Source organism: Callithrix jacchus, chromosome 8 (assembly GCF_049354715.1).
Source record: "Callithrix jacchus isolate 240 chromosome 8, calJac240_pri, whole genome shotgun sequence".
In the NCBI taxonomy this organism is placed as follows: Eukaryota; Metazoa; Chordata; class Mammalia; order Primates; family Cebidae; genus Callithrix; species Callithrix jacchus.
In genome coordinates, this window is record NC_133509.1 from 46,675,262 (window position 1) to 46,702,294 (window position 27,033).

General features: G+C 41.7%; 1 protein-coding gene and 1 non-coding gene across 11 annotated transcripts in view; both read right to left on the reverse strand.

Moving 5' to 3' along the window:
- Positions 1-27,033, reverse strand: part of EIF2AK4 (eukaryotic translation initiation factor 2 alpha kinase 4) — a 139,843-nt gene that overhangs the window by 109,382 nt on the left and 3,428 nt on the right. For 5 of the 10 annotated variants that reach the window (XR_013521044.1, XM_078334393.1, XM_035259866.3 and 2 more), the window contains exons 1-3: positions 15,908-16,107; positions 9,050-9,162; positions 4,745-4,847 (exon numbers count right to left, since the gene is read on the reverse strand). Coding sequence is in view for 5 of the 10 variants with exons in the window: in XM_035259866.3 (XP_035115757.3) it covers positions 4,745-4,847; positions 9,050-9,162; positions 15,908-16,051 (360 nt within the window). In the remaining 5 variants the exon portion in view is untranslated. Of the gene's footprint in view, positions 1-4,744; positions 4,848-6,266; positions 6,387-9,049; positions 9,163-10,173; positions 10,383-15,907; positions 16,108-27,033 lie in introns of those variants that run through there. The other 5 variants (XM_054239740.2, XM_035259872.3, XM_035259867.3 and 2 more) reach the window with 5 other exon arrangements.
- LOC118145239 (U6 spliceosomal RNA) lies at positions 21,892-21,998 on the reverse strand. Its single transcript, XR_004730367.1, has one exon. It is a non-coding gene; the product is annotated as a U6 spliceosomal RNA (small nuclear RNA).

A 27,033-nucleotide genomic window follows, 5' to 3' on the forward strand; every position in this document is an offset into this window, starting at 1 on the left:
CAGGAGGATAAATTTACAATGATGGGAAGAAACCACAGTAAAAAAGCTGAGAATACTCAAAGTCAGAACGCCTCTCCCTCTAAAGATGATCACAGTTCCACATCAACAATGGAACAAGGCTTGATGGAGAACGAGCGCATCCTGATGACAGAATCACTCTTCAAGGAATGGTTAATAACAAACTTCGGTGAGTTAAAAGAACATGTTGTAGCCCAACGTGTTCCAAAGAAACTAGGAACTTTGAAAAAAGGTTTGATGAAATCCTATTGAGAATAGACAACTTAGAGAGGAGTATGAGTGAATTAATGGAACTGAAGAATACAATACAGGAACTCCGAGAAGTATGCACAGGTTTAAACACTCGAATTGTTCAAGCAGAAGAAGGGATATCAGAGGTCAAAGTCCAACTTAATGAAATAAAATGTGAAGAAAAGATTAGAGAAAAAGGATAAAAAGGAATGAGCAAAGTCTCCAAGAAATGTGGGACTATGTGAAAAGACCAAATTTACGTTTGATAGGTGTACCTGAATGTGACCGAGAGAATGAATCCAAGCTGGAAAATACCCTTCAGGATATTATTCAGGAAAATTTTCCTAAACTAGCAAAGCAGGTCAACATTCAACCCCAGGTAATACAGAGAACACCACAAAGATATTCCTCAAGAAGAGCAACCCCAAGGCACATAATCGTTAGATTCACCAGGGTTGAAACGAAGGAGAAAATACTAAGGGCAGCCAGAGAGAAAGGTCAGGTTACCCACAAAGGCAAGCCTATCAGACTTACAGCAGATCTCTTAGCAGAAACTCTACAAGCCAGAAGAGAGTGGGGCCAATATTCAACATCCTCAAAGAACAGAACCTTCAGCCCAGAATTTCATATCCAGCCAAACTAAGCTTCACAACTGAAGGAAAAATAAAATCTTTTATGAACAAGCAAGAACTCAAAGATTTTATTACCACCAGGCCTGCTTTACAACAGCTTCTGAAAGAAGCATTACACACAGAAAGAAACAACCAGTATTAGCCTTTCTAAAAATACACCAAAAAGTAAAGAGCACCAACATAAAGAAGAATTTACACCAACGAATGGATAAAACAGCCGGTCAACATCAAATGGCAGTAACCCTAAATATAAATTGACTAAATCCCCCAATCAAAAGACACAGCCAAAACCCAACGGCATGTTACATCCAGACCTGTTTCACATGCAAGGATACACAAAGACTCAAAGGGATGGAGAAAGATTTACCAACCAAATGGAGAGCAAAAATAAATAATAAATAAATAAAAAGCAGGAGTTGCAATTCTCGTATCAGATAAAATAGATTTTAAAGCAACAAAGATATAGTGGTAAAAGGATCAATGCAACAACAAGAGCTAACGATCCTAACACCCAGATACATAGAGACTTAGATTCAATGAGACAGAAAATTAATAAGGATATCAAGGACTTGAACTCAGATCCGGAACAAGTAAACTTAATAAATATTTATAGAGCTCTCCACTTCAAATACACAAAATATACATTCTTGTCAATACCACATCACACCACCCATAAGTTTAAATGAAACATTGATTGGCCATTATTAATACCCAAGTTTTTTCAAAATAAAGCAATATTTCCATTTACTCTCCCTCTTTCTCTTCCTCTTTCTTCCTCTCCTTTACTTATTATTATTTTTTTTTCTTTCCTTCTCTCAAAAAAAAAATCAACTTGTAAACAAACCTCTAGATCCAGGTTGGCAATGTCTCTCTCATTGCTTGATTTCCTTCCTTCCCTTCCCTCCCTCCTTCCCTCCCTCTCCGCTTTCTCCCTTCCTTCCTTCCTTCATCCCTTCCTTCCTCCCTATCGTCCTTCTTCCCTCCCTTCCTCCCCCCCCAAAAAAAAAAAGAAAAAAAAAAAATCACAAATCAGGACTTCCACTTCTGGGAAGATGGAGTATACCTACTTTTTTCTATTTCTAGTACTAAATACCACTGAAAAACTCTAGACATTACATATAAAACAAGCCTAAGATGACCCTGAAAGGTGGAGAGTAAAAGGCAAACTGGCTAGGGCCTTAGGATCCAAAGAGTAACATGGATGTGGAGAGGGTGGAGTTTAGGGGGTGGCTGCAGACGGGCAACATGAGAGATCCTTGTGGTAAGAACCCTATTCTGGCCAGGCATGGTGACTCATGCCTGTAATCCCAGCACTTTGGGAAGCTGAGGCAGGTGGATCAAGAGGTCAGGAGTTCAAGACCAGCCTGGCCAACACGGTGAAACCCTGTCTCTCTTAAAAAAAAAAAAAAAAAAAAAAAAGAACACTATTCTGTATCTTGATTGTATCATGTCAATATCCTGCTTATGACATTGTACTACAGTGCAGCAAAATGCTACTGCTGGGGCAAACTGGGTAAGAGGTGTATATAAATATATAATTATCTTGAAATAGAAATTTAAATCAGGCTGGGTATGGTGGCTTGGGCCTGTAATCCTAGCAGTTTGGGAGGCTGAGGTAGGAGGACTGCTTGAGCCAGGAGTTTGGGATCAGCCTAGGCAAGATGGTGGACCCTGTCTCTCAAAAAAAATTTATTTTTTCTTTATTTTTTTTCTTGTTCCATGCAGTACAAGAATATATTTTTTTAAAATCACAAATCAAAAATCCAAGAAACGAGAGGCTTCTCTGTAGCTGAATGTTCCATACAACTTCATATTACTTTTCAGTTAGACACTGGAGTTCCCTCATACTAGAAAGAACTCTAGAATCATTCCCAAGGCCTAGATTTTTATCCAGGCTGTTCTACACTGATTTTCTCCTTTTTTTTTTTTTTTTTTTTTGAGACGGAGTTTCGCTCGTTACCCAGGCTGGAGTGCAATGGCATGATCTTGGCTCACCGCAATCTCCGCCTCCTAGGTTCAGGCAATTCTCCTGCCTCAGCCTCCTGAGTGGCTGGGACTACAGGCGCGTACCACCATGCCCAGCCAATTTTTGTATTTTTAGTAGAGACAGACAGGGTTTCACCTTGTTGACCAGGATGGTCTTGATCTCTTGACCTCGTGATCCACCCACCTCGGCCTCCCAAAGTGCTGGGATTATAGGCATGAGCCACCGCGCCCGGCCAAAGTGAGTTGTTTTTTTTTTTTTTTTTTTTTAAGATGGGGTTTCACCATGTTAGTCAGGCTGGTCTTGAACTCCTGATCTCAGGTGATCCGCCCGCCTTGGCCTCCAAAGTACTTGGATTACAGGTGTGAGCCACCACGCCCAGCCTACACTGATTTTTCTATATCTCATCAATCACTGAAGTTCTAGGAAGCAGCAACTTAAATGGACACAATTTTTACAGCTAAAAGGCACTCCATGGATTATACTGTGACTCACTGTGTTATGAAATGCAAGTAAAAATCTGTCTCATCAGTTTCCATCAGGTGAATGTTATCTTTGGATATCTCTAATAGAAGTCTGAAACAGACATGGAAGTTAAGGGCTTACCTCTTCTCAGTTTCCACATAAAGGGATCGTTAAGCATGAGCTTCCAGGCAAAAACACTGAGAGACTTTACAGAAAAGTGAGGCAAAGTAGTGTTATACTTCAAAGGAATTGATCTGGCCTAAGGAAAGCAGTCACACTCTGCTTCCAGAAGACACCTAGTCTTGCCCTCCAGAGAGAGAAGTGCCACCCAAAGGAGAACTCACATGTAGATCCTAATGTTCAGAAGATTAAAAAAGAATGAGTACTGAATTCAGTGTAAATGCTCAGTTATATGGTAGACACAGAAGGAGTGGAGTGTGTTGCTAATCATTGAGAAAGAAAACAACAAATTCCTCTGATATGCAAAGGGGAGAGGTGGGCAGAAATTAGCTTGCCTGCTACATTTTCCAACAAAGAAGTTTAAGTCGAGATCAAGTCATGATGCCAGATACAAAGCGTACAAAAAGCATGGCTGGTTTCACATCAACTGTTTTCAGAAAAAGTCTTTTTTTTAGAGACAGGGTCTTCCTCTATGGCCCAGGCTGAAGTGCAGGAGCGTGATCATAGCTCACTGTTACCTCAAACTCCTGGGCTCACACAATTCTCCCACCTCAGCCTCCTGAATAGTTTGCACTATAGGCATACACCACCAGGTCCAATGAATTTTTTTAGAAACAGGTGCTTGCCATTTTGCTCAGGCTGGTCTCAAACTCCTTGGTTCAAGTGATCCTCCCACCTCAGCCTCCCAAAGTACTGGAATTACAAGTGTGAGCCACCGTGCCCAGCATTTTTCAGAAACATTCTTAAGCATCAATAGTAACATCTACAGACACTCTACAAATTTCATTAATCCTATTGAATAAAAAATAAAATAAAAATAACAATGTTCCCTTTTGTAGGTCCAATAAAACACAAAATATACTACTCAAAATTGGATCTGAGGTGCAATGGGGAAGTTCACTCTCTTCTTTTTTTGAGATGGAGTTTCGCTCTTGTTACCCAGGCTGGAGTGCAATGGCGCGATCTTGGCTCACCACAACCTCCACCCCCTGGGTTCAGGTAATTCTCCTGCCTCAGCCTCCTGAGTAGCTGGGATTACAGGCACGCGCCACCGTGCCCAGCTAATTTTTTGTAATTTTAGTAGAGATGGGGTTTCACCATGTTGACCAGGATGGTCTCGATCTGTTGACCTCGTGATCCACCCGCCTTGGCCTCCCGAAGTGCTGGGATTACAGGCTTGAGCCACCGCGCCCGGCCCCACTCTCTTCTTTTAATTCCAGTTTAACAATCTTACCTCTCCACAGTGTTTCTTGGCCAGTTCTTCTAGGCGAGATTTTAACAAATTAACACTTTCATTTGACAGACCTTTAGCATTTTTTAACTCTATTTCAGGAACTCTGGAAAAGGAAAAAAAAAAGGAGTTATTCCAGAAAATATAGCCTGTTTGCATTAACATTTGCTAAATTGCAAGCACTCGGGGGCTGAGGTCCTTAATCTCAAAAGGACTTCAACTATATTCCTGCAACTCCAGCTGAAATGGTGAAGTCACCTGCGTCCTACAGGAAAGAAGTGGGCTGGCCAAAGCCTTCTGTGTGGGCTGTAAGACTTACTGGGCTTGACCCCTGTGTCTAATTTCAGCTTTACAATCTGATTAAAATTTCCAAACATCAGTTACTATTTATTTCCTCTGATTTGCCCTGGATCCCTAACTCTGAGTTCTTTGACTTAAAAAAAAAAAAAAGTCATTTCAGTTCTGTGGCTGACTCTAGCCTAGTAACTTAACCGTGTGCTCTTTTGTATGGTAATGCTTTACCCTAGCTTGCAGCCACTGTGAATTAACCTAGCGCTGACAGCTCACTGGCCAGGCCAAGTGCTCTGCACTCACATGTGCTCCAGCATAAAGCAGAACAAGAATAACTAGGTGAGATGGAGCCCAGGTGATCCCTCTAGTATTCCCACAACAAGCTGCTGCATCCCAATCACTCATTCTGATACGAACACGGTAGAAAGGCTCACTCCTTGTGTATATATACATCTAGTCATGCACACTCTCTGGAGCTCATCTAAGTCAACATTTTCAACTCAAGGAAATTATACAACCAGCCCTCAGGTTTTCATTTTATTCCCAACCAATAAATATCCAATAACAACTCTCTGAGATTAAATAGGAGTTAGTTAATTCTACTAAAGAGATAATGACTCATAACTTTTAACCAAGCATTACTGAGTAATTCATGGCATTTAACCCAGTGAAGTTTTGAGTATGCACTTATCTATGTGTTCTTTCAATGCTTCAGTATGATAGGAAGCTATGATAATTAACTATATCTATAGATAGAAATCTGAAAGAAAGTAGTTTACATGAGAAAAAGAATAGAAAAACCATACAGTCCTGAGTCTATGTATGGAATCCTGGGTTAGATTCCTCCCCAAAGAGCTAGCATGGGGCTGAAATTTCCAGAATTCTAGAATCTAACCTAGGATTCTCTCTCACAGTGGTATCAAGAACTATTCTGCAGAAAAGCAATGTTTTCCTGTACTATATTCAAAAGGATAAGAATATTCCCCCAAATCAAGCTTTTTGTCATAATTTTTAAAAATAAGCAATCATTATATAGCAATATTAACAGAATGGTGAAAAATTCATCTATGATACTAATTAAACTTCAAAAAAATTCTAATGTTCTCTTTATTTCCTTGCCATGTAATTCATAGTTTATATAGCTGATATTACGTTTGCTTTTTAACTTCTTATAAGCATTTCCATGTTAAAAGACAATCTAATATTTTTATCAACTGGACACATTAAGATTTACCTGAGGCCAGGTGAGGTGGCTCACGCCTGTAATCCCAGTACTTTGGGAGGCCGAGGTGGGTGGATCCCGAGGTCAAGAGATCGAGACCATCCTGATCAATACAGTGAAACCCCGTCTCTACTAAAAATACAAAAAATTAGCTGGGCATGGTGGCACGTGCCTATAATCTCAGCTACTCAGGAGGCTGAGGCAGGAGAATTGCCTGAACCCAGGAGGCGGAGGTTGCAGTGAGCTGAGATCACGCCATTGCACTCCAGCCTGGGTAACAAGAGCAAAACTCCGTCTCGGGGGGGGGGGGGGGGGGGGGGGGGGGCGGGAAAAAAAAAAAGATTTACCTGAATAGTTAATCAGTGGCATGATTCTTAACCAGTGGTGATTTTGGCCCCAGGGGATATCTGTCAACATCTGGAAATTTTTGGTTGTCACAAGGTAGGGAGAAATGTACTCGACACCTAGCAGTCAGAGGTCAGGGATGCTACTCAATATTGCACAATGCCCAGGACAGCCCCACAACAAAGAGTTATCTGCCCACATGTCAGTAGTGCCAAGGTGGAGAAACCTCGCTCTAGTGTTTGACATTTAGACTGCTTCCAATTTCTTTACTTTCATAAATAATGCTACAATTAATATTTTAGCACATATATGTGTAACATTATAGCACTTGTAACTGTCTCTTTATTTTGATTTTTCTTTTTTTTTTTGAGACGGAGTTTCGCTCTTGTTACCCAGGCTGGAGTGCAATGGCGTCATCTTGGCTCACTGCAACCTCTGCCTCCTGGGTTCAGGCAATTCTCCTGCCTCAGCCTCCCGAGTAGCTGGGATTACAGGCGCATGCCACCATGCCCAGCTAATTTTTGTATTTTCAGTAGAGACGGGGTTTCACCATGTTGACCAGGATGGTCTCGATCTCTTGACCTCGTGATCCACCCACCTTGGCCACCCAAAGTGCTGGGATTATAGGCGTGAGCCACAGCACCCGGCCTTATTTTGATTTTTCAAGAATAAACACTTTGAATTCTTGAGGCTATGGTAAAATAAAAAATATGTATTTGGTTTTTGATTCCTGTTCCTGGAACAGAGCTCTATCACCCTCAGAACTTCCTGAGCAACAGGGATGAGAGGAACATTTCACATTATTCATAACAAATCCCTTTCAATCATACCAGAGTCAGTGCTCATGAGGTAACTCTGGTTAGTACCTGAATACCTTCAGGATCGGGATAGAATCAGAAAAAACAAGCCTTGATTACAGGGTGAGAAATTTTAGTCCCATCCCAGATCTTTGGGGAGGAGTAGGGGACTGAAGATAAAGTTCAATCACCAATGGCCAAAGATGTAATGAATCAATCATCTGTACATAATGAAACGTCCATAAAAACCCCTAAACTACAGGGTTCTTCCGGGTAGCTGTTCCAGAGTCATATCCTTTACGACAAACTGGTAAAGGTACGTAAAATATTTTTCTGAGTTCTGTGATGCATTCCAGCAACTTGTCACAACCAAGGAGGGGGCTGTAGAAACCCCCAAATTTACAGCCAGTATTTACAGATCAGAAGTACTGGGACTTTCAGCTAACACCAGAAATAGAGGCAGTTTCATGGAACTGAGTCCTTAATCTGTGTGCGGGGTCTATGCTAACTACAGGTAGTGTCAGAATTGAACTGAAGTATTGGATACACATGTGGTATCAGAAAAGACACCATGTATTTGGTGTCAGGAAAAAAAAACCTAGAGAGGCACTGTCTTAACTTCCTTTCTAAATTTTTAAATATCTTCTTTCATTAATGTTTTATAATTAATGTTTCATGAATTAATATTTTGATAGTATATACAGCATACCTACTGTAACACTCTCAGTATAGTGTTGGGGGCCAACAACAGAAATGACATCAAGGAGCTCAATTTTGACCTAGCTGTCTTTTCATATCTTCCTCATCACTTCTTCAGATAATAAATTCCATAAATTTACCCCTCATTGTGTAAAGCAGAGTTTCCTTTTATTTGTCCCCTTCCTTCTCGAAAACCTTCACTGGTTCCCCATAAAGTAAGTTCGAACTACTTAACGCCACCCAGGCCAACCTGCCTTTCCATGTGGGATGGTGGGGAAAGATTACTTCAGACATGCTTAAGTGCTGATGGCTAACACTCTGGCTCTAACTAGTGGTTCTCAACCAGAGGTGACATCACCTTCAGGGGGAGTTTGGAAATACATAGGTTTTTAGTTGTTTCAATGCCTGGAGGACACTCGTGGCATTGGTAGGTGGGGGCCAGGGATGTAGGCGTCCTGCAGTGCACGGGACAGCCCTGCACAACGGAGACTCGCCGGCAGTGCCTCACCCACCGCAGGCAGGACAGCTCCGAACACTCTCCTCACTCTAGGCAGCGAAAGGTCATCTCAGGCACAGGCTGCTGAATTTCTAATACCAATCACACTGTAACTACACAAGTGCTTTCAATAGTCACCATGCCTTTATAATTTTCTTCCAGATTTTTCCTCTTCCTATTTTATGAAGAAATAAACAAAAGTTAACTCATTTGAGGAAGCAAAATAGTCATTGAGCAAATGTTAGTGTCTGTAGTGACAATTCTATAACTATAAACAAGCTTAAAATGAGACAGGTTTCATGAAATATCTATTGCTGATGTAGTTTTGTTGCAATATAGGAAATGAAATTTTATGTGGAATGGGAGCAGGAAAGAGAAAACATTATTAATTTCAATGTTTCTATGTTGTCAAAACAGAAAACTGAAATCACATCAAAGATATTTATAAATGTACTCACACATCTGGATAGGTAGGTGGGCATTTAACCCTCAAATCCACTTTTACATATACTTCTTCACCAGTTAGGCCTTGAGGGTACAGAACTAAATTGATTTCAGGGGGCTCTTTGACCTAAAAAAGGGAAAACGGAATTTTTTTTTCATAGCTGTAGATCCAATCATGAATTATTAAGATAATGATCATTTTAGCTTTAAAAGTTCTACTTTAAAAATATTTGTAATTATAGTTTACATAGATATTCTGGCATATTTTCCAAAAGCACAATTTAAAAACAAACCTGAGCCAGAGAAAATGCATTTTCCTTTTTGAAGTTATCTAAGGAATGAACCAAAATGTTCCACTCAGCTTCCATTCGTTCAAACGTTACTGAGTTATGTCTGTAACTCTGCTAGAAGCTGGGAGTGCAGGGTAAATTTAGACAGACACGGTCCCAACCAGCTAATACAAACTAGAAGATGAGTGATTTCAAATACTGATGAGTGCTGTAAAGAAAACAAAGCATATAATCCCAGCACTTTGGGAGGCTGAGGCGGGCAGATCACAAGGTCAAGAGATCGAGAGCATCCTGGCCAACATGGTGAAACCCCATCTCTACTAAAATACAAAAATTAGCTGGGCGTGGTGGTACGTGCCTGTAGTCCCAGCTACTTGGGAGGCTGAGGCAGGAGAATTGCTTGAACCTAGGAGGCAGAGGTTGCAGTGAGCCGAGATCACGCCATTGCACTCTAGCCTGGTACTTGGCAACAGAGTGAGACTCTGTCTCAAAAAAAAGAAAGAAAGAAAGAAAGAAAACAAAGCAAAGTAGAAGGACATAGTGGTGGGGGAGGAGAAGATATCTAAACAGGTAGGTGGTCAGGGAATGCCTCCGTGAGCAGGGGAGATTTGAATTGACATCTGAATATTGAGATATTAACAAATGAAAACTCTTGACAAGGAGAAATTTGCCTATGTTTTCAATCAACTGCTTTTCACCAAATCCCCAAATACTCTTGTTCTTCAATTTATTTATATACACTTTTTCCAAAGTGGATTTGAAGCAGTTCGTATTTTATGTATATAATGAAAAAGGGGAGCCTGAGAGAAAAAACAATGACTGAGGGCTCTCAGGGTCAGGCACCTTACCAACTCTGTAAGGCAGGTGCCACCTCCATTTTGCAGATGCAGAAGCTCAGGCTCAGGGGGTTTTATATTCTTGCCCACAGATATACAGTGACAGAGCTGGCATTCAAATCCAGCTTTGACTCCAAACCCTGTCTCTTCTCATAAGCAACTCTTTTATTATGCCATCCTAAGTTGCTGGAATTGAGCCTCGATTTTTTTCTCTGAATGTCCTGGCAGGCAGGGCAAAAAGAGAAACATGGTATCATCAGAAAGGAGAAAGCCTAAAAATTATTTTAGGGCAGCAAAGTACTTAACAACACTAAATTCTAACAAATTTATAACATGAACCTTACAAGGAGTACCACATAATAAACATTGCTCCCTTCTACTATGTGTAAAAAATTTTTAAGTTCAGTTCTTATTTGGCTTTATAATAATCTTATATTGCTTTATAATAACACTTGATTGTCATAATGATCATTTTAGCTCAAAAGTTCTACTTTAAAAACATCTGTAATTATGTTTTACATAGATATTCTGGCATATTTTCCAAAAGCATAATTTAAAAACAAAACCTGAGCCAGAGAAAATGCATTTTCCTTTTTGAAATGCAATGAGGGTCCTCCTGTAAAGCATGATTCTGCAAAAGTGGTCCCGGGAAGGGTTAAGCACTCTCTAGTCAACAGGCCTTTCTCGTTCTCATTCACCCACCACACATCCATCACCCACACTTGTTGAGCACTGAGTCTGTCAGGCGCTGTGTTTAGTCCACAGAGGTAAGAACACAGACATGGTTCCAGCTCTCGTGGAACTTCAGTCTGGTGGGGGGAAATAAACATAATAAACACGTAAGTACAAGTTTAGAGGGTGCTGCTGAAGAGATGACGTGATGGTCTCCTTAGGGAATGACTTGGGTGGGTATGAGGGTATATACTGGGATGCGGTTAGCAGACAAGAACTATCTGAGGATATAGCATTGAAGCTGAGACAAACCAGAGATCAAGCATTCCAGACAAGGAATAAAAGAGACTCAAAATACATTTGGAAATTATTTCATTCAATAACAATTTCTGGAAGGTTTATTTTACTAGGCACTGGGCTTGTAGGAATGGCATTTCAAATGAGTGGAAGACACTGAAAAGCTCAATTGCCTTTATTTGTCTAGCTGCCTAGCTGGGGGAGGTGGTCTAGGCCCATACTTTGATAGAACAGAGGACTTAAAAAAAAAACTACTTATGTATTTTTTTTTAATGAAAATGTAAAAATGGCCGGGTGTGGTGGCTCACGCCTGTAATCCTAGCACTTTGGGAGGCCGAGGTGGGTGGATCACCTGAGGTCAAGAGTTCAAGACCAGCATGGCCATCATGGTGAAAACCCATCTTAAAAAAAAAAAAAAAAGTAAAAATGAAGTAATGAACAAGTTAAAAGTAAACTTTGAAGAATTCAGTTTTTAGTAAAATTGGAGCAGGGGGTAAAGAAAACCCACAGGGATCATATAACAAAAAATAGGTCATTTTGACTCTATTAACATTTTTTAATCACATAAATTACATAAATAAATGCATATGATTAGGGAAAATATATGCATTATAATTATATATGACTCAAAATGCTAATTTTCTTAACATATTTAGCTCTTACAAATAAACAAGAAAACAGACTAGAGTGGACAAATAAACCAAAGAGCATGAGCAATTCACAAAGAAAAATCAATGGTTTGCAAACAAAGGTATTCTAGATAGTTTATAAATAAATAAAAATTAAAATGAGATATGTTTCATTTATCTACTGGCAAAGAAGAAAAAGTCTAACATATACAGTATTACTGAAGATAAAGGAAAACAAACACCATTGTATACTACTGGGGGATCCAGGGATTGAAGTAACTTTTTTCGAGGGGTGTTTTTAAAAGCTATCAAATTATAAATGAGCAGACCTTTGCTGTTGTGGAAAGCTAGCCACAATTAAGTAATTTATAACTATCTATAAATTATAGATATTTTAAACTAGCAGTGTCCAAACCTTTTACATATGCAAGAGTTTTTAGCATGCACCTCAAAATGTTATTTATAAATGACATACATATGCTACTAAACTGAAATTTTTTTTTTTTTTTTAAAGATGGGGTTTCACCATGTTGGTCAGGCTGGTCTTGAACTCCTGACCTCAGGTGATCCACCCACCTAGGCCTACAAAGTGCTTGGATTACAGGCATGAGCCACCACGCCCAGCTAAACTGAAATTTATATTATAACACATCCCCACTAAAAGAAGTTGAAAAAAAATCTAACTTGAATTTACTGGCAGCAAATTAAGCCTGAAGTGACATGAGGTGAGTAACAGTGTTTATCTGTTCAGTGTGAAATTTGAAAATTTCTATGTTTCACTGTGTTTGATTTTTGATGCTGCCCCAGACACTGAGAAAGGTATTAAGTAGTGTAGAATGAGCACACATAAATGTGAACAGGAGCACTTCTGAATTCTGAAACCCATCAAGTCTCAAGAGTTGGATAAAGGGCCAGGCACAGTGGCTCACACCTGTAATCCCAGCACTTTGGGAGGCGAGGCAGGAGGATCAACAGAGGTCAGGAGTTTGAAACCAGCCTAGCCAACATAGTGAAACTCTGTCTCTACTAAAAATACAAAAAATTAGCCAGGTGTGGTAGTGGGCACCTGTAATCCCAGCTACTCAGGAGGGTGAGGCTTGAACCCGGGAGGTGGAGGTTGCAATGAGCTGAGACTGTGCCACTGCACCCCAGGCTGGGTGACAGAGAGAAACTCTCTCTCAATAAAGAGTTTTGAGTAAAGGATTTTGGACCTGCATCACTTTTCCCTGGCAAATAGCAGGTGATAATAAGTGCTTGTTGGATGACTAAACTCTGATACATCCTTGAGACCATCAGTTATTTGCCTGCCTGGCCTATGAATGTGTTAAGGCCATTTGCCCTCTGTACAATAGGCCACTGACAGCTATTTAAATTCTTTATTTTTTATTTTTATTATTTTTTTAAGATGGGGTTTCACCATGATGGCCAGGCTGGTCTTGAACTCTTGACCTCAGGTGATCCACCCACCTCGGCCTCCCAAAGTGCTAGGATTACAGGCGTTAGGATTATAGTGCTAGGATTATAGGCCTCCCAAAGTGCCCGGCCTGACAGCTATTTAAATTCTTATGCCTGCCTTCTATAGCTTTTGCTTTGGTTTGTCTAGTCTTCTATTTTGTTATGAAAGCCACCAGCTATAAATTCTTGGGGTTATCAATATCTCTACCTAAAATAAGTTGCTTTTTCTCTTCCATTTTTCTGCAGCTTTAGAAACATATAACTAAGCTTCCATAAAGTAAACAAACTGGTTCAGAATGAAGCCTGAGAGGCTTTGTGTTGAGTCCGGTGTACACTTTAGATACCTATGGTGGCTGCTTCTTGGGCCTACTTCCTGATTCTCAGGATTTGGGAACAGAGAAGCTGCCCAATCACCAACTTCTCTGTCATGTAAAGGAGAATATATACGTTTTTTTTCTTCAGGTTAAAAATAACTTCAAATTAAGCATTAGAAAAGTAAGCTCCCTGAGGGCAAGGATTTGTCTATTTTGCCCACAGCTGTATTCCTAACACCTAAAGCAAGTATTTAATGAAGGAAGGAAGAAGCACCCTGAGTTTGAGGGAGAATATTTTGCCCTGATAGCTCCAGAAGATGGTATTTCTTGAGGAAATCCTGGATGTGTAAATAAAGCAGACGTTGTGAAATGCCAGAGTTAAAAGCAGATGAAGAGACCAGGTGTGGTGGCTGATGCCTGTAATCCCAGTACTTCTGGAGGCCAGTGTGAGAGACAACATAAGCTCAGCAACTCAATACCAGCATACAGAGCAAGACTCTGTCTCTACAAAAAATTTTAAAAATTAACCAGGTGTAGTGGCATGTGTCTATAGTCCCAGCTACTTGGCAGGCTGAGGCAGAAGGACTGCTTGAGAATAGGCTGCAGTGAGCAGTGATCATGCCCCTGTATTCCAGCCTGGGTGACAGAGCAAGACCCTGTCTCAAAAAAAAAAAAAAAAAAAAAAGCTGGCCGGGAGCGGTGGCTCAAGCTTGTAATCCCAGCACTTTGGGAGGCCGAGGCGGGTGGATCACGAGGTCAAGAGATCGAGACCACCCTGGTCAACATGATGAAACCCCGTCTCTACGAAAAATTAGCTGGGCATGGTGGCGCGTGCCTGTAATCCCAGCTACTCAGGAAGCTGAGGCAGGAGAATTGCCTGAACCCAGGAGGCGGAGGTTGCGGTGAGCCGAGATCATGCCATTGCATTCTAGACTGGGTAATAAGAGTGAAACTCCGTCTCAAAAAAAAAAAAAAAAAAAAAGCTGATGAAGTTAGAAGTATGTTTTAAGCCGGGTACGATGGCTCAAGCCTGTAATCCCAGCACTTTGGGAGGCCGAGGCGGGTGGATCACGAGGTCAAGAGATCGAGGAACCCCGTCTCTACTAAAAAAAATACAAAAATTAGCTGGGCGTGGTGGCGCACGCCTGTAGTCCCAGCTACTTGGGAGGCTGAGGCAGGAGAATTGCTTGAACCTGGGAGGCAGAGGTTGCAGTGAGCTGAGATCTTGCAACTGCACTCCAGCCTGGCACCTGGGGACAAAGTAAGACTCTGTCTCCAAAAAAAAAAAAAAAACAAGAAGTATATTTTTTAAATGATAATATCATAATAGGCAGATATGGCAGATCAACTCTTCAAGGATGGGGGAAAAAACTGTCAATATAAATAGTTTATCATTTGCCTTAATTTCCAGACAAAAAGAAAAAATATTTTAACAAAATACCATTCTATTTTATTATTCTTTTTTTTCGCTGCTCTTATGGTGGAAATTTGTTCAATAAAAATGTCATTTTAAAAGGTCTAGAGTAAGCTTGTCCAGCCCGAAGCACATGGGCCACAGGCAGCCCAGGATGGCTTTGAATGCGGCCCAACACACATTCGTAAATTTGAAAACATTTTTCTTAAAACATTGACGTTTTTGGTGATTTTTTTTTTTAGGTCATCAGCTACCGTTAGTTAGTGTTAGTGTATTTTGTGTGTGGCCCAGGGAAGCGAAAAGATTGGACACTCCTGCTCTAGGCTCAGTCTAGAACCCTCTCTGCTGCAGCTAAGATGAATGCGTTCTATATTCTGAGCTAAATACCTTAGAGGAAGGTGCAGAGGTATGGAAAGTTCCTCCATACCAGAAAACACAGTGAAGATACCTGGGGAGTAAAGCGGGAATTATGTGGCATACAGATCTGAAGGCAGGGATGAGACCTGAGAATTCTGATTGAGGGCATAAGGCCTGTGTGAACTCCCAAAAAGCGTTTTCAGAACAAAGTAGCAACGGGTGTGTATGAATGTGCTGTTGTATCATCCGCGAGGGCTTTCGGGGCGGGGGGGGGAAGGACAAGGCTGGAAGGAGGCAGATATGTTATGGGATGTAGGCAAGAAGTGCCAGCTAAGAGAGAGGAATTCAAGGGGATTCCTCTGGGGAAATCATGGGGAAAAGGCTGTAGGAGAATTCGGCCTAGGTGGGGTTCTGGAGACCAGCTGCAGGTGCAAGGACTAAAAGTGAGAATGAGTAGAATCTGAGGGATGAACAGACTGCAATTGAGGGATGAAAAGACCGCAGGATCCTAAAGAGGCGGCCCAACCTGGAAGCGTCTAGGCTTTGGGCCAGGGCCCCGGGAGGCCAGGGCACGCCAGCCCGGGCCTGACAACAAGCCACGTTCCTACCGGTCCGTAAGCGTCCGGCCGCAGATCCTGGAAGTCCTCGCCGTAGATGGCCTCCAGGGCCTGTAGCTCGTGGTCCTGTCGTTGCGGGTAGCTCTCCGGAGGCTCGTCCCGGCCACGTCCGGGGAGCCCTCGGCCCCCAGCCATGGCGGCGCTGCGCCCAAGGCACGGCGGCCTAGCCGGGGCGGAGGTGGACCCCCGGCAGCCTGCGGGGCGGGGCTCCGCGCGGGAGACGGGCTGTGGGCGGGACTCCGTGCGGGAGACGGGCTGGTGGGCGGGGCTAGGCTCGGCGGACGGGCCGTGGGCGGAGCTTCGCTCCGGGAGGTGGTTCCCGAGGCTAGAGAAACCCAGGAAAACGAAGAGGGCAGGGAGAGCTTTGCCCACATCCTGCTGGGAAAAGGGGAGCAAAGGAACTGCACGAATCTACGAAATGAATCACACAGATAGGAATGATAAAGCCACATTGTATACTTTTCACGAAAGAAGTACCTTTAACAGAAGTACTTGCTGGAACTCCACCTCGGCATGACTAGTGCGGGAAACTCTTAAAGGGCAGACATCGATGGTTCTGCAGTCGCTTATAGTCTCACCTTGAACCTTCCCAAAACAAGACTATTGGGAGTAGAAATTATGACCCCCCCACCTTCCTTCCTCCCAGTTTAGTACCCCCAAACTTATTCCCTTAACCAAAGATTCAACGCCCCCATGTATGATCTCTGCCACTACATTCCCCAGCTTGGGGGATCTCCAGCAGCCCCTTGCAAATTCAACTGAAAACTGTCTTTACACTCAGGCATCTTTATGAACTACCTTCCCATGAAGAGAATTATGCTTACTTTCCAGTTCACTCAACGTGAATTTAGGGTCTTTATATCCTGCCTCAAGTAGTTTTTCAAGTTTATAAAATAACCAGTCTACCCAGACATTGTCATTGTACTTTATCTTCGGTTGCCTGCTAATGCTGCATGTCTATTTAGAATAATCCATCCTATTGTGCCGGGCGCGGTGGCTCACGCCTGTAATCCCAGCACCTTGGGAGGCCAAGGCAGGTGGATCACCTGAGGTCAGGAGTTTGAGACCAGCATGGTGAAACCCCGTCTCAAAAAAAAAAAAAAGATCCTGTCGTACTAACCCAAGTTAGGTTTAAGTGACATGTTTCTTCTGTCTACCTTGCTTACTCCTCCACTGTTCACTAAATAATAATTGTTCAAGTACCTTTCTGTCATCTATCCACTCAGTTCTAGCCAGATAACACAAATGCACTAGCTTGACCCAAGGCCAATATAAATAATCTTCTTTCCTCTGCTGGATACCTGTTCCTTTTCCAGTGATCTCTGACTAGGTAAATGGCACCATCCCCAACTGAGTATGATTCTGAATTTCCTTTCTCTCAACTTGCATCCAAATAGACACCACTTCTTCTGTTCATCCACTACACTCTAACCCATTACCACTAACTTAGTTCAGGCTACTGTCACCAATTCCCTGGGTTATTTCAATAGCTCTCTTAGTCACTGTCTTCATTCTTGACCTATATTAAGCCTCTTCTTGCAGCCAGAGTAGTATTTCTAAATTACAAATATGGCCATTGCACTCTAATCCTTATAATTATTCCATTTCTCTATTGGTCTTTAAAAATTTATTTTAAACCTATATTTATGAAAATGTCAAACATACATAGAAGTAAACTCCTCCGTACTCATGATCCAGCTACATCAACTATACACATTTTATCAATCTTATTTCATCTCTTCTATCCATCCCTCAGGAGTGTTATTTTTTAAATCTCAATCATGTCATTTAAAGAAATAAATACCTAACAAAAATAAAAACAAAATAAATAAATACCTAAGTACATATCTCTAACAGAAAAGTACATAACATAATACTAACATTATACCCTAAAATATAACCATTTGGCCTGGTACGGTGGCTCACACCTGTAATCCCAGCACAAGGTGGAGGATCACTTGAGGCCAGGAGTTTGAGGTCATTCTGGGCAACATAGTGAGGCCCCATCTCTACAAAAATAAAAATAAAAAATTAGCTGGGCAAGTTGACATGTAGTCCCAGCTACTCGGGGGGCCGAGTGGGAAGATCACTTGAGCCCAGGAGTCCAAGGCTGAAGTGAGCTATGATTGCACCATTTGGTAACAGAAAGAAGATAAGTGGTTGCCTGGGGATAGGGAGGACACAGAAGAGCCAGGTAGAGGGATTACAGAGGAACAAGAAGAGACTCTTGGGAGTGATGTATACATTCATTATTTTGATAGTGGTGATGGTTTCACAAGTATATGCATATATCAAAACTTAACGGCTGGGAGTGGTGGCTGATGCCTGTAATCCCAACACTTTGGGAGGCTGAGGCGGGTGGATCACTTGAGGTCAGGAGTTCGAAACCAGCCTGTCCAACATGGCGAAACCCCGTCTCTACTAAAAATACAAAATTAGCCGGGCATAGTGGTGCATGCCTGAAATCCCAGCTACTCGGGAGGCTGAGGCAGGAGAATTGCTTGAAACTAGGAGGCAAGGCCGGGCGCGGTGGCTCATGCCTGTAATCCTAGCACTTTGGGAGGCCAAGGTGGATGGATCACCTGAGGTCAGGAGTTCAAGACCAGCCTGACCATGATGGTGAAACCTCATCTTAAAAAAAAAGAAAAAAATTTAAAAAGAGAAAAAAAAAATTTTTTTAAAGAGAGAGAGAGAGGAAAAAAAAAAAGGAACCTGAGAGGTGGAGGTGATAGTGAGCCAAGATCGTGCCACTGTACTCCAGCCTGGGCAACAAGAGCAAAACTCCATCTCAAAAAGAAAGAAAAACTTGTCAAATTGTATAATTTAACAAATGCAATATATTATGTGTCTATTCTACCTTAATAAACTGTTAAATGGAAAAAGAAAAAGGTTATTTTTTGTTTTGTTTTGTTTACAGTGGTTTGTTTGAATCAAAATTCAAGCAAGGTCCACACATTGCATTTGGTTGCTGTATGTGCAATATAGGGTTAACTAAGTAGGCTTGGGATGTATAAACTCCGTACATTTCAAAGAAAAGATTGGCCCTTGACTGACTCCCAGGAGATAACCTTTAAGTCCTTTAGACATTCTGCCTGATAAGAATGTCTTTGTATAGTTGGAGTTTACAAACCAACTCATCAGGACACCCCAACATTTCCTTATTCTCCAAGTACTTCCTAAACCTTTCGATCAGTCCTCCAAAGAAGAATCTCTAATCCTATATCTAATCCTCCCTGCTCCCCCAAACGGCAGCTCCGTCTTGCTGCTTGCCTTTGACTTTCCTAAGAGAAGATCTCAGATTTTAGTCACTGTTTCCCAAATTTTAAAACTACAATCCCTTTACCCTCCATTCTGGAAGGATACTTTATTTATTTATTTTTTTGAGACCGAGTCTCACTCTGTTGCCCAGGTTATAGTGCAGTGGCACAATTTAGCTCACTGCAACCTCCGCCTCCTGGGTTCATGTGATTCTCCTGCCTCAGCCTCCCGAGTAGCTGGGATTACAGACACATGCGACCACGCATGGCTAATTTTTTGTATTTTTAGTAGACAGGGTTTCACCATGTTAGCCAGGATAGTCTCCATCTCTTGACTTTGTGATTCACCTGCCTCAGCCTCCGAAGTGCTGGGATTACAGGCGTGAGCCATGGCACCTGGCCTTTGGAAGGATATTTTCATTGATTATACAATTCTGGGCCAATAGTTATTTTATTTCAGTACTTGAAAAATGTGCCATTTCTCTCTAACCTACATAGTTTCAGTAACAAATCTGTTGTCATTTAAATTGTTTTCCTACTAAAGGTAATGTGGTACTCCTCTTTGGCTACTTTCAAGATGGTTTTCTTTGTCTGAGTTTTCAAAAGTTCAACTATGATGTGTCTTGTAAATTTCATTGGGCTTATCCTGTTTAGAATTTGCTTAGCTTCTTGAATCTCTAGGCTTATGATTTTTGCCAAATATAGAGAGTTTCAAGCCATTACTTCTTTGAATACTTTTCCAGCCAACCCCTCTCCCCACTTCTGGGAAGTAAACGAACTTGTTCTTGCAGCATGCTGTGATTTGGAAGCCAGGAGCAGAGAGGTAACACTGTTCTTGCTGCTCAAGAAAGTCTGAAATAAAAATTGTTAGTGACTTTTGCATCACTTTGTGGTTGCTCGTGTGCATTCACATACAAAACTGAATGAGTCTTGACCTTTAAATTTTAGAATAAGTATATGTGGCCGGGCACGGTGGCTCAGGCCTTTAATCCCAGCACTCTGGGAGGCCGAGGCAGGCGGATCAACTGAGGTTGGGAGTTCAAGACCAGCCTGACCAACATGGTGAAACCCCGTCTTTAAAAAATAAATAAATAAAAGGTAAAAAAAAGAAAAAAAAATAGAATAAGTATATGCCTTTATTACACAACTGTGTCATTACTTCCAAGTCGGACTATGAGTCATAGTATTTTATATCCATATTCCATCTTTTACTAGAGAATATTATTACCTTAATCACTTAATTCACCAGAATCGGTCTTAGATAACTTTTGACTCTTTAAAATAAATAAAATTTATTTATTTTATTTATTTATTTTTTGAGACGGAGTTTGCTCTTGTTACCCGGGCTGGAGTGCAATGGCACGATCTCGGCTCACCGCAACCTCCGTCTCCTGGGTTCAAGCAATTCTCCTGCTTCAGACTCCCAAGTAGCTGGGATTACAGGTGTGCGCCACCATGCCCAGCTAATTTTTGTATTTTTAGTAGAGACGGGGTTTCACCATGTTGACCAGGATGGTCTCGATCTCTTGACCTCGTGATCCACCTGTCTCAGCCTCTCAAAGTGCTGGGATTATAGGCGTGAGCCACCGCGCCCGGCCAAATCAAATTTATTCTTAAAGGACATATTTATTATGATAAGTGACACAGGAAAGAATTTGTCAGCTTCCAAAATTAATTATAAAAGAGGAATCCTAAAAAGGTGCTGAGATATCATGAGAGTCTTCAGCTGCTGAGTAGCTTCCCAAGGTGACTCCTTTGAAGGTGCTAATATTCATGAATATTATAGTTTGACATATTTGCTATTAAAAATTAGTCTGGGCCAGGCACATTTACTCATGTCTGTAGTCCCAGCACGCTGGGAGGCAAAGGTGGGTGGGTCACTTGAGCCCTGGAGTTCCAGACTAGCCTGGGCAGCATGGCAAAAACTGGTCTCTACAAAAAGTATAAAAATTAGCCAGGCATGGTGGCATGCATTTGTAGTCCCAGCTACTTGGGAGGTGGAAGTGGGAGGATCACTGAAGCCAGGAAGTCGAGGCTTCAGTGAGCTGTGATTGCACCAGTGCACTCCAGGCAGAGTGACAGAGCAAGACCCTGTCTCAAATAAAATGAAATAAAATAAAATGTAAAAATTAGTCTGTTTGCTTTATGATCATTATGTGTGTGTGTCTCTATGTGACTATTGAGGTTTCCTGGAAAGGGAGGGAAGGAGTATTTAACTTCATACTTTCCAGATATTCTTGATGAATTTACCCACTTCCCAGATACTCTTGATAAAGTTACCCCCCCTCCCAGATATTTTTGATGAATTTAATAGAAAATCAGTAGGTATAAGGACTACTAGAAACTCCTGATGTACCTTCTAATGCCACTTTTCTGGGAAACTACCTTAGGAGATATATTCATAGATTCTTGTCAGTAGAAAACGGTTTCCCAATGTCGGGTATGAGCCCCAACCCCATACATAGGTGCCCTTAGTCCCTGTGGTGAAGAGGGATTGAAAAAAGGAAATAAAGACAGACACAAGAGTAGAATGTACAGCATGGGTCCAGGGGACCAATCCCGTTGGCTGCAGCTCTGGGCTCCAAACACTTTTATTATGTTCATAATCTCATTGATCTTATGAGCATGGCAGGGGAGGGTGAAGGGGTAGATAAGATGGCAGGGGAGCACTTGAGATCCTTCTAAGACATGCTAAACTAGTGCTCTTAAGTTTTTTTTTTTAGTATGGAAAGCTTCATGAATTTGTGTGTCATCCTTGTGCAGGGGCCATGCTAATCTTCTCTGTATCATTCCAATTTTAGTATATGTGCTGCCAAAGCGAGCACTAGTACTCTGATTTATCACCAATTGTTATCAGGGTGCGGCTATATCAGAAGTATAGCAGAGGAGGAGCTACCCAGTCTGACCACACCCAATGCATCCAGGGGCTTTTATCAAGGGGCATTGAGGACATAGAGCAAACAAAATCACTCCATATTCCGAGAACCTAGGCAAAGCCTGAGATGTTCTCTCCTCTCTGCCCTGCAAGGCTTTTCTCCTCCTTGCCAGCTCTCATCTGCAAAGACCCTCCAGGATCTCGTGAAGAGAGGTCATCTCCCTTCTCAGAGACCTTTGCACAAGTCCTCTTTATGAGACCCTCATGCAGTCTCCACATTGGGAAGGCATTTGTGGGGCCAGAGCAGTATTGCCTGCTCTGCAACCACCCCGCGGTGTTCCCCTATGTTACTGCACTCTCAGATGGTCTTTAACTTAGGCCTCCTGTTGCTGATTAATTTCTAATTAACTGCACCAATAATACAGTTCAGTTTGGTGTATAAACTTCAGTGTACTCTGAGCCAAGCAAGATTATAATTACTTAGCTAGAATTAAGTTAGGTCTCCCACTGGTCATCTTGACCCACACCCAATTCACATATTGGGATAATTTGGAATACATGAAGGGCTGTCTTATTATCTTTTAAACAGAAAATTGCTTTGGATAGTAATTTAACATATCCAAAACTAATAACCATAAACGGTAAACATATTTAGCCTACTGATGTAAAGGCTAAGTTCTGGACTTTTAAATCTTCAAGTAAAAATTCCCCCAAAGCCATTCTGTCCTTTGTTAATTGCAAAATAAGTAATTTTTTTTTTCATTTTTGAAATATAAAGCTTGTGTTTAACTTTATAGAGAGAAAATTTTAAAAAATCTTGGATGGTGACTTTTCCCCTTTTTTATATTTGATTTCTTTCTTATTTTTTATTTATTTATTTTTTTTACTTTTTATGTATTTTATTTAATTTTTTTGAGACGGAGTTTCACTCTTGTTACCCAGGCTGGAGTGCAATGGCGTGATCTCGGCTCACCACAACCTCCGCCTCCTGGGTTCAAGCAATTCTCCTACCTCAGCCTCCCAAGTAGCTGGGACTACAGGTGTGCACCACCATGCCCAGCTAATTTTTGTATTTTTAGTAGAGACGGGGTTTCACTATGTTGACTAGGATGGTCTCAATCTCTTGACCTCGTGATCCACCCGCCTCGGCCTCCCAAAGTGCTGGGATTATAGGCATGAGCCACTGCGCCTGGCCTATTTTATTTTTTTAAAGATGGGGTTTCACCATATTGGTCAGGCTGGTCTCGAACTTCTGACCTCAGGTGATCCTCCCACCTCAGCCTCCCAAAGTGCTGGGATTACAGGTGTGAGCCACCGCGCCCAGCTAATATTTGATTTCTTTAAACAGCAACAAACAAGACTTGATCTTATATAGTTTCCCTTTATTAATGGCCTACACTGACCAGACACTGTCAGAGATTTTTATTGATTCAATATTTTGTTATCCTCAAAATAGCCTTTCAAAATACGCATCTTTTTCTCTGGTAGAGGAGAAAACTGAGTTTAGAGAGGTCAAGTAACTGCCCAGCATTACTTGAACACAATTCGAATGGTTCTATCTTCGAGAAAATAGCATCTACTTGAAGCAGCACATCAGCATCAACAAGGAGATTACCTATGACTATAAGTTCCCCATCAAAGACATCAAGCTCTCCTGCCTCTGTGGCTCCAAGAACTGCTGGGGACCCTCAGATAGGCCTCTGTGCCAGACTCAAAGGATGTTAGTCACAGCCTGGGGCTCTGGAGCATGGAGCCCATGGCCTGGGGCCCCATCCCCACCACCTGTTCCCATTTCAGGTGCTGTCCTTTACCCAGTGGCCATGTCAGGGCCTGGTGACCCCACACTACACCTAGGACCCCCTGGTTCCAGCCCCTCAGCAGGAAAGTGCTTCTCTCTCAGCCCACATCTCTCTCATTTTAAAAAAGGTTCCTCTCAGAATTTCTGTTTCACTCCAACATCAGCTTCTCTCTCTCTCCATCTCTCTTCCTCTCTTCCTCTTTGTCTTTTCTCTTTGTTGTTATCCTTGTCCTCTTCCTGTGAATGCTGCTACATTGTTTTGTCTTCTCTATTTTCTTCCTCATTGTGAGAAAAGATATTTTAACCATTAAAACCACCAACAACAAAACGTTCAAGAGGTACAACTACATCAGCATTCATACTCCCTTGTCTCCCCATATTAGATTATCTTGAGAACATTAGTAGAACCCTGTGTAAAGAGACAGTCTAGGTCTCCAAGAAAAGAGAATGGGTTATTGCCTACCCCAAGCTTAAGTACTCTCCAAAACCTGTTTCAGTAACGTAAGTTTATCAGAGACCAATATGCTTTTTTTTTTTGACATGGAAAGCCCAATAGTTCAATTGAAAGATGCCAGAGGCTCTATTATCAGCTACCACTTTCATTTCACAAGTAACTAGGATATCCTGATTGCCACTACCGATATACACAGAATTTTTTAAAAGTCCTGACTTAAAACTTTCCATTCCTCAGAAATACAATCTATGTTCTCTTAAATATGCAGGCCCCAATTTTCATAACAACCTCTGCCAGGATAGGCTGGGTTATGATGTGATAGTAACTCCAAAAATCATGATTGCTTATACAACCAAGTTTTATTTCATATTCATTCAAATTTATTTTGTATCTGGGTGGTTCTCCAGAGTATTTGCCCTCCCATATGATGACTGAGACATAGACTACTCCAATCTTTTGGCTCTTCCATTTCCACATAAGGTTCCTTCCACAATTGCAATGGCAGAGCAGAAGAGAGATTTGAAAATCATAAACAACTTTTCACTGCCTAAGCCCACAAGGGACTCCTCACTTTTGATCACATTTTATTAGTCATAATAGTCATATGACCCTGCCCACTTGCAAGGGTAGCTGAGAAATATAGACTTCTGTATGCCTGGAAGAAGAGGTGAATGACATATGTTGTTGAACACTAGTAATATCTACACAATAACCCGCATTGTCTATGTCTTTTTACATAGGCACAGAAATAGCCCTTTGGAAATAGAATTGCTTATTCCAGATGGGTAGCCAGAGGCCATAAAAGCTCCCGTGCTGCTTTGGCTTACTGATAGAAAATACTTATATTTCTCTAGCTCTTCTCTCCCTCTTTAGCAAGAAGCCACATGGGGGCATGTGAGGGTCTGTGTAGGGAGCAGAAAGGAGGAGATCTTCAATCATAAGGAAGAAGAAAATAGGGAAAATAAAACCTTTAGGTTCCCCAACTACCTTGATCTTTGCAATGATCCTAAATCCTATTCAATTTCTTCTTCACCCAATCCCGCCCTTTTTCTGCTCTTCAATAAATAGCTAAGAAAGTTGGAATCGCAAATTCTTCTGAACACAAAGGTAAGACAAATGATTATCACCTAAACAAGCTTCAGTCCTTGTTGGAAAAGTACTTATTAGCACTTAATGTGATTTTGCCTATCACTATACCAAAAAAGTATAAGAGAAAAACAGAGAAGAGTGTTTTGGTTTTTTTTTCAAATTACCTATGGCATTAGGGTTCTCGACAGAAACAGAACCAATAGAATAAATACACATATGGAAAGAGATTTATTACAAAAAAATTGGTTCATGCAGTTATGGAGGCTGACAAGTCCCAAGATCTGCATTTGGCAAGCTGGAGACTCAGAAGAACTGATGGTATAGTTCTAGTCCAGTCCAAAGGCCTCAGAACCAGGAGGGTCATTACTGTTGTTTCAGTTCAAAAGCCACGAGGCCCCAAGACTCAGGAAGAGCTGATGTTTCAGTTCAAGTCCAAAAGTAGGAAACAGCCAATGTCCCAGTTCAAAGCCAGTCAGGCCAAGGGAATCCTCTCCACTCAGTTTTTTTGTTCTACTTTGGCCTTCAACTATTTGGATAAGGCCTGCCCACATCGGGGAGGATAGTCTGCTTTACTCAGTCTGCCCATTCAACTGTTAATCTTATCCAGAAACACCCTGGCAGATACACCCAGAAATAATGTTTTACCACCTACTTGGGCATCCCTTAACCCACTCAAGTTGACACATAAAATTAACTATCATGACAACTAACGAAAACTTTGGAAACCCAAGTCGCCTCTAAGTTGGGAGGATACCTTCTTATACTGCTCATTACAGGAGAGGACTGTAAGGAAAAATTACTTGGAACAGCATTATCTAGAGTGAGAGGTTGCCTATTTTTTACTCTACTCCATTTCCCACTAACTGTTTTTAGTGAAGCTTCGGAAAGTTTTGAATAAAAATTGGCCAGCACATAAATGCGCTAGCTGGTAATTCTAATTTCCTGCCTTCAGCTATGGCTGTGTATCTGATTGCTGCCAGGTGTTAACACTTGCCAGCTCATATCAACATAACACCTACTATGGTCTGAAGGTTTGTGTCCCTGGCCCCCTAAATTAATATATTGAAACCTCATCACCAGTGTGATGGTGTTAGGGGATGGGATATTTGGGAGGTAATTAGGTCATGAGGGCTTTGCAGTCATGGATGAGATTGATGCCTTTATAAAAAAAAAAGCACTATTCCACCTGATTTTGGTAAGAAAAAGGAAAAAAAAAGGCACTAATAGGAAGCAGGTGTTTCAATGTGTGCCTGTCGCCACAGCTACTTGGGAGGCTGGGGTGGGAGGATCACTAGAGCCTAAGAATTTTTTTTTTTTTTGAGAGAGTCTCGCTCTGTCGCCAGGCTGGAGTGCAATGGCGCGATCTCAGCTCACTGCAACCTCCGTTTCCTGGGTTCAAGCAATTTTCCCACCTCAGCTTCCCACGTAGCTGGGACTACAGGCACGCACCACCATGTCCATCTAATTTTTATATTTTTTTAGTAGAGACAGGGTTTTACCATGTTGACCAGGATGGTCTCGATCTCTTGACCTCGTGATCTGCCCGCCTCGGCCTCCCAAAGTGCTGGGATTACAGGCATAAGCCACTGTACCCAGCCATGAGCCTAGGAGTTTGAGGTCAGCCTGGGCAACATAGTAAAACCC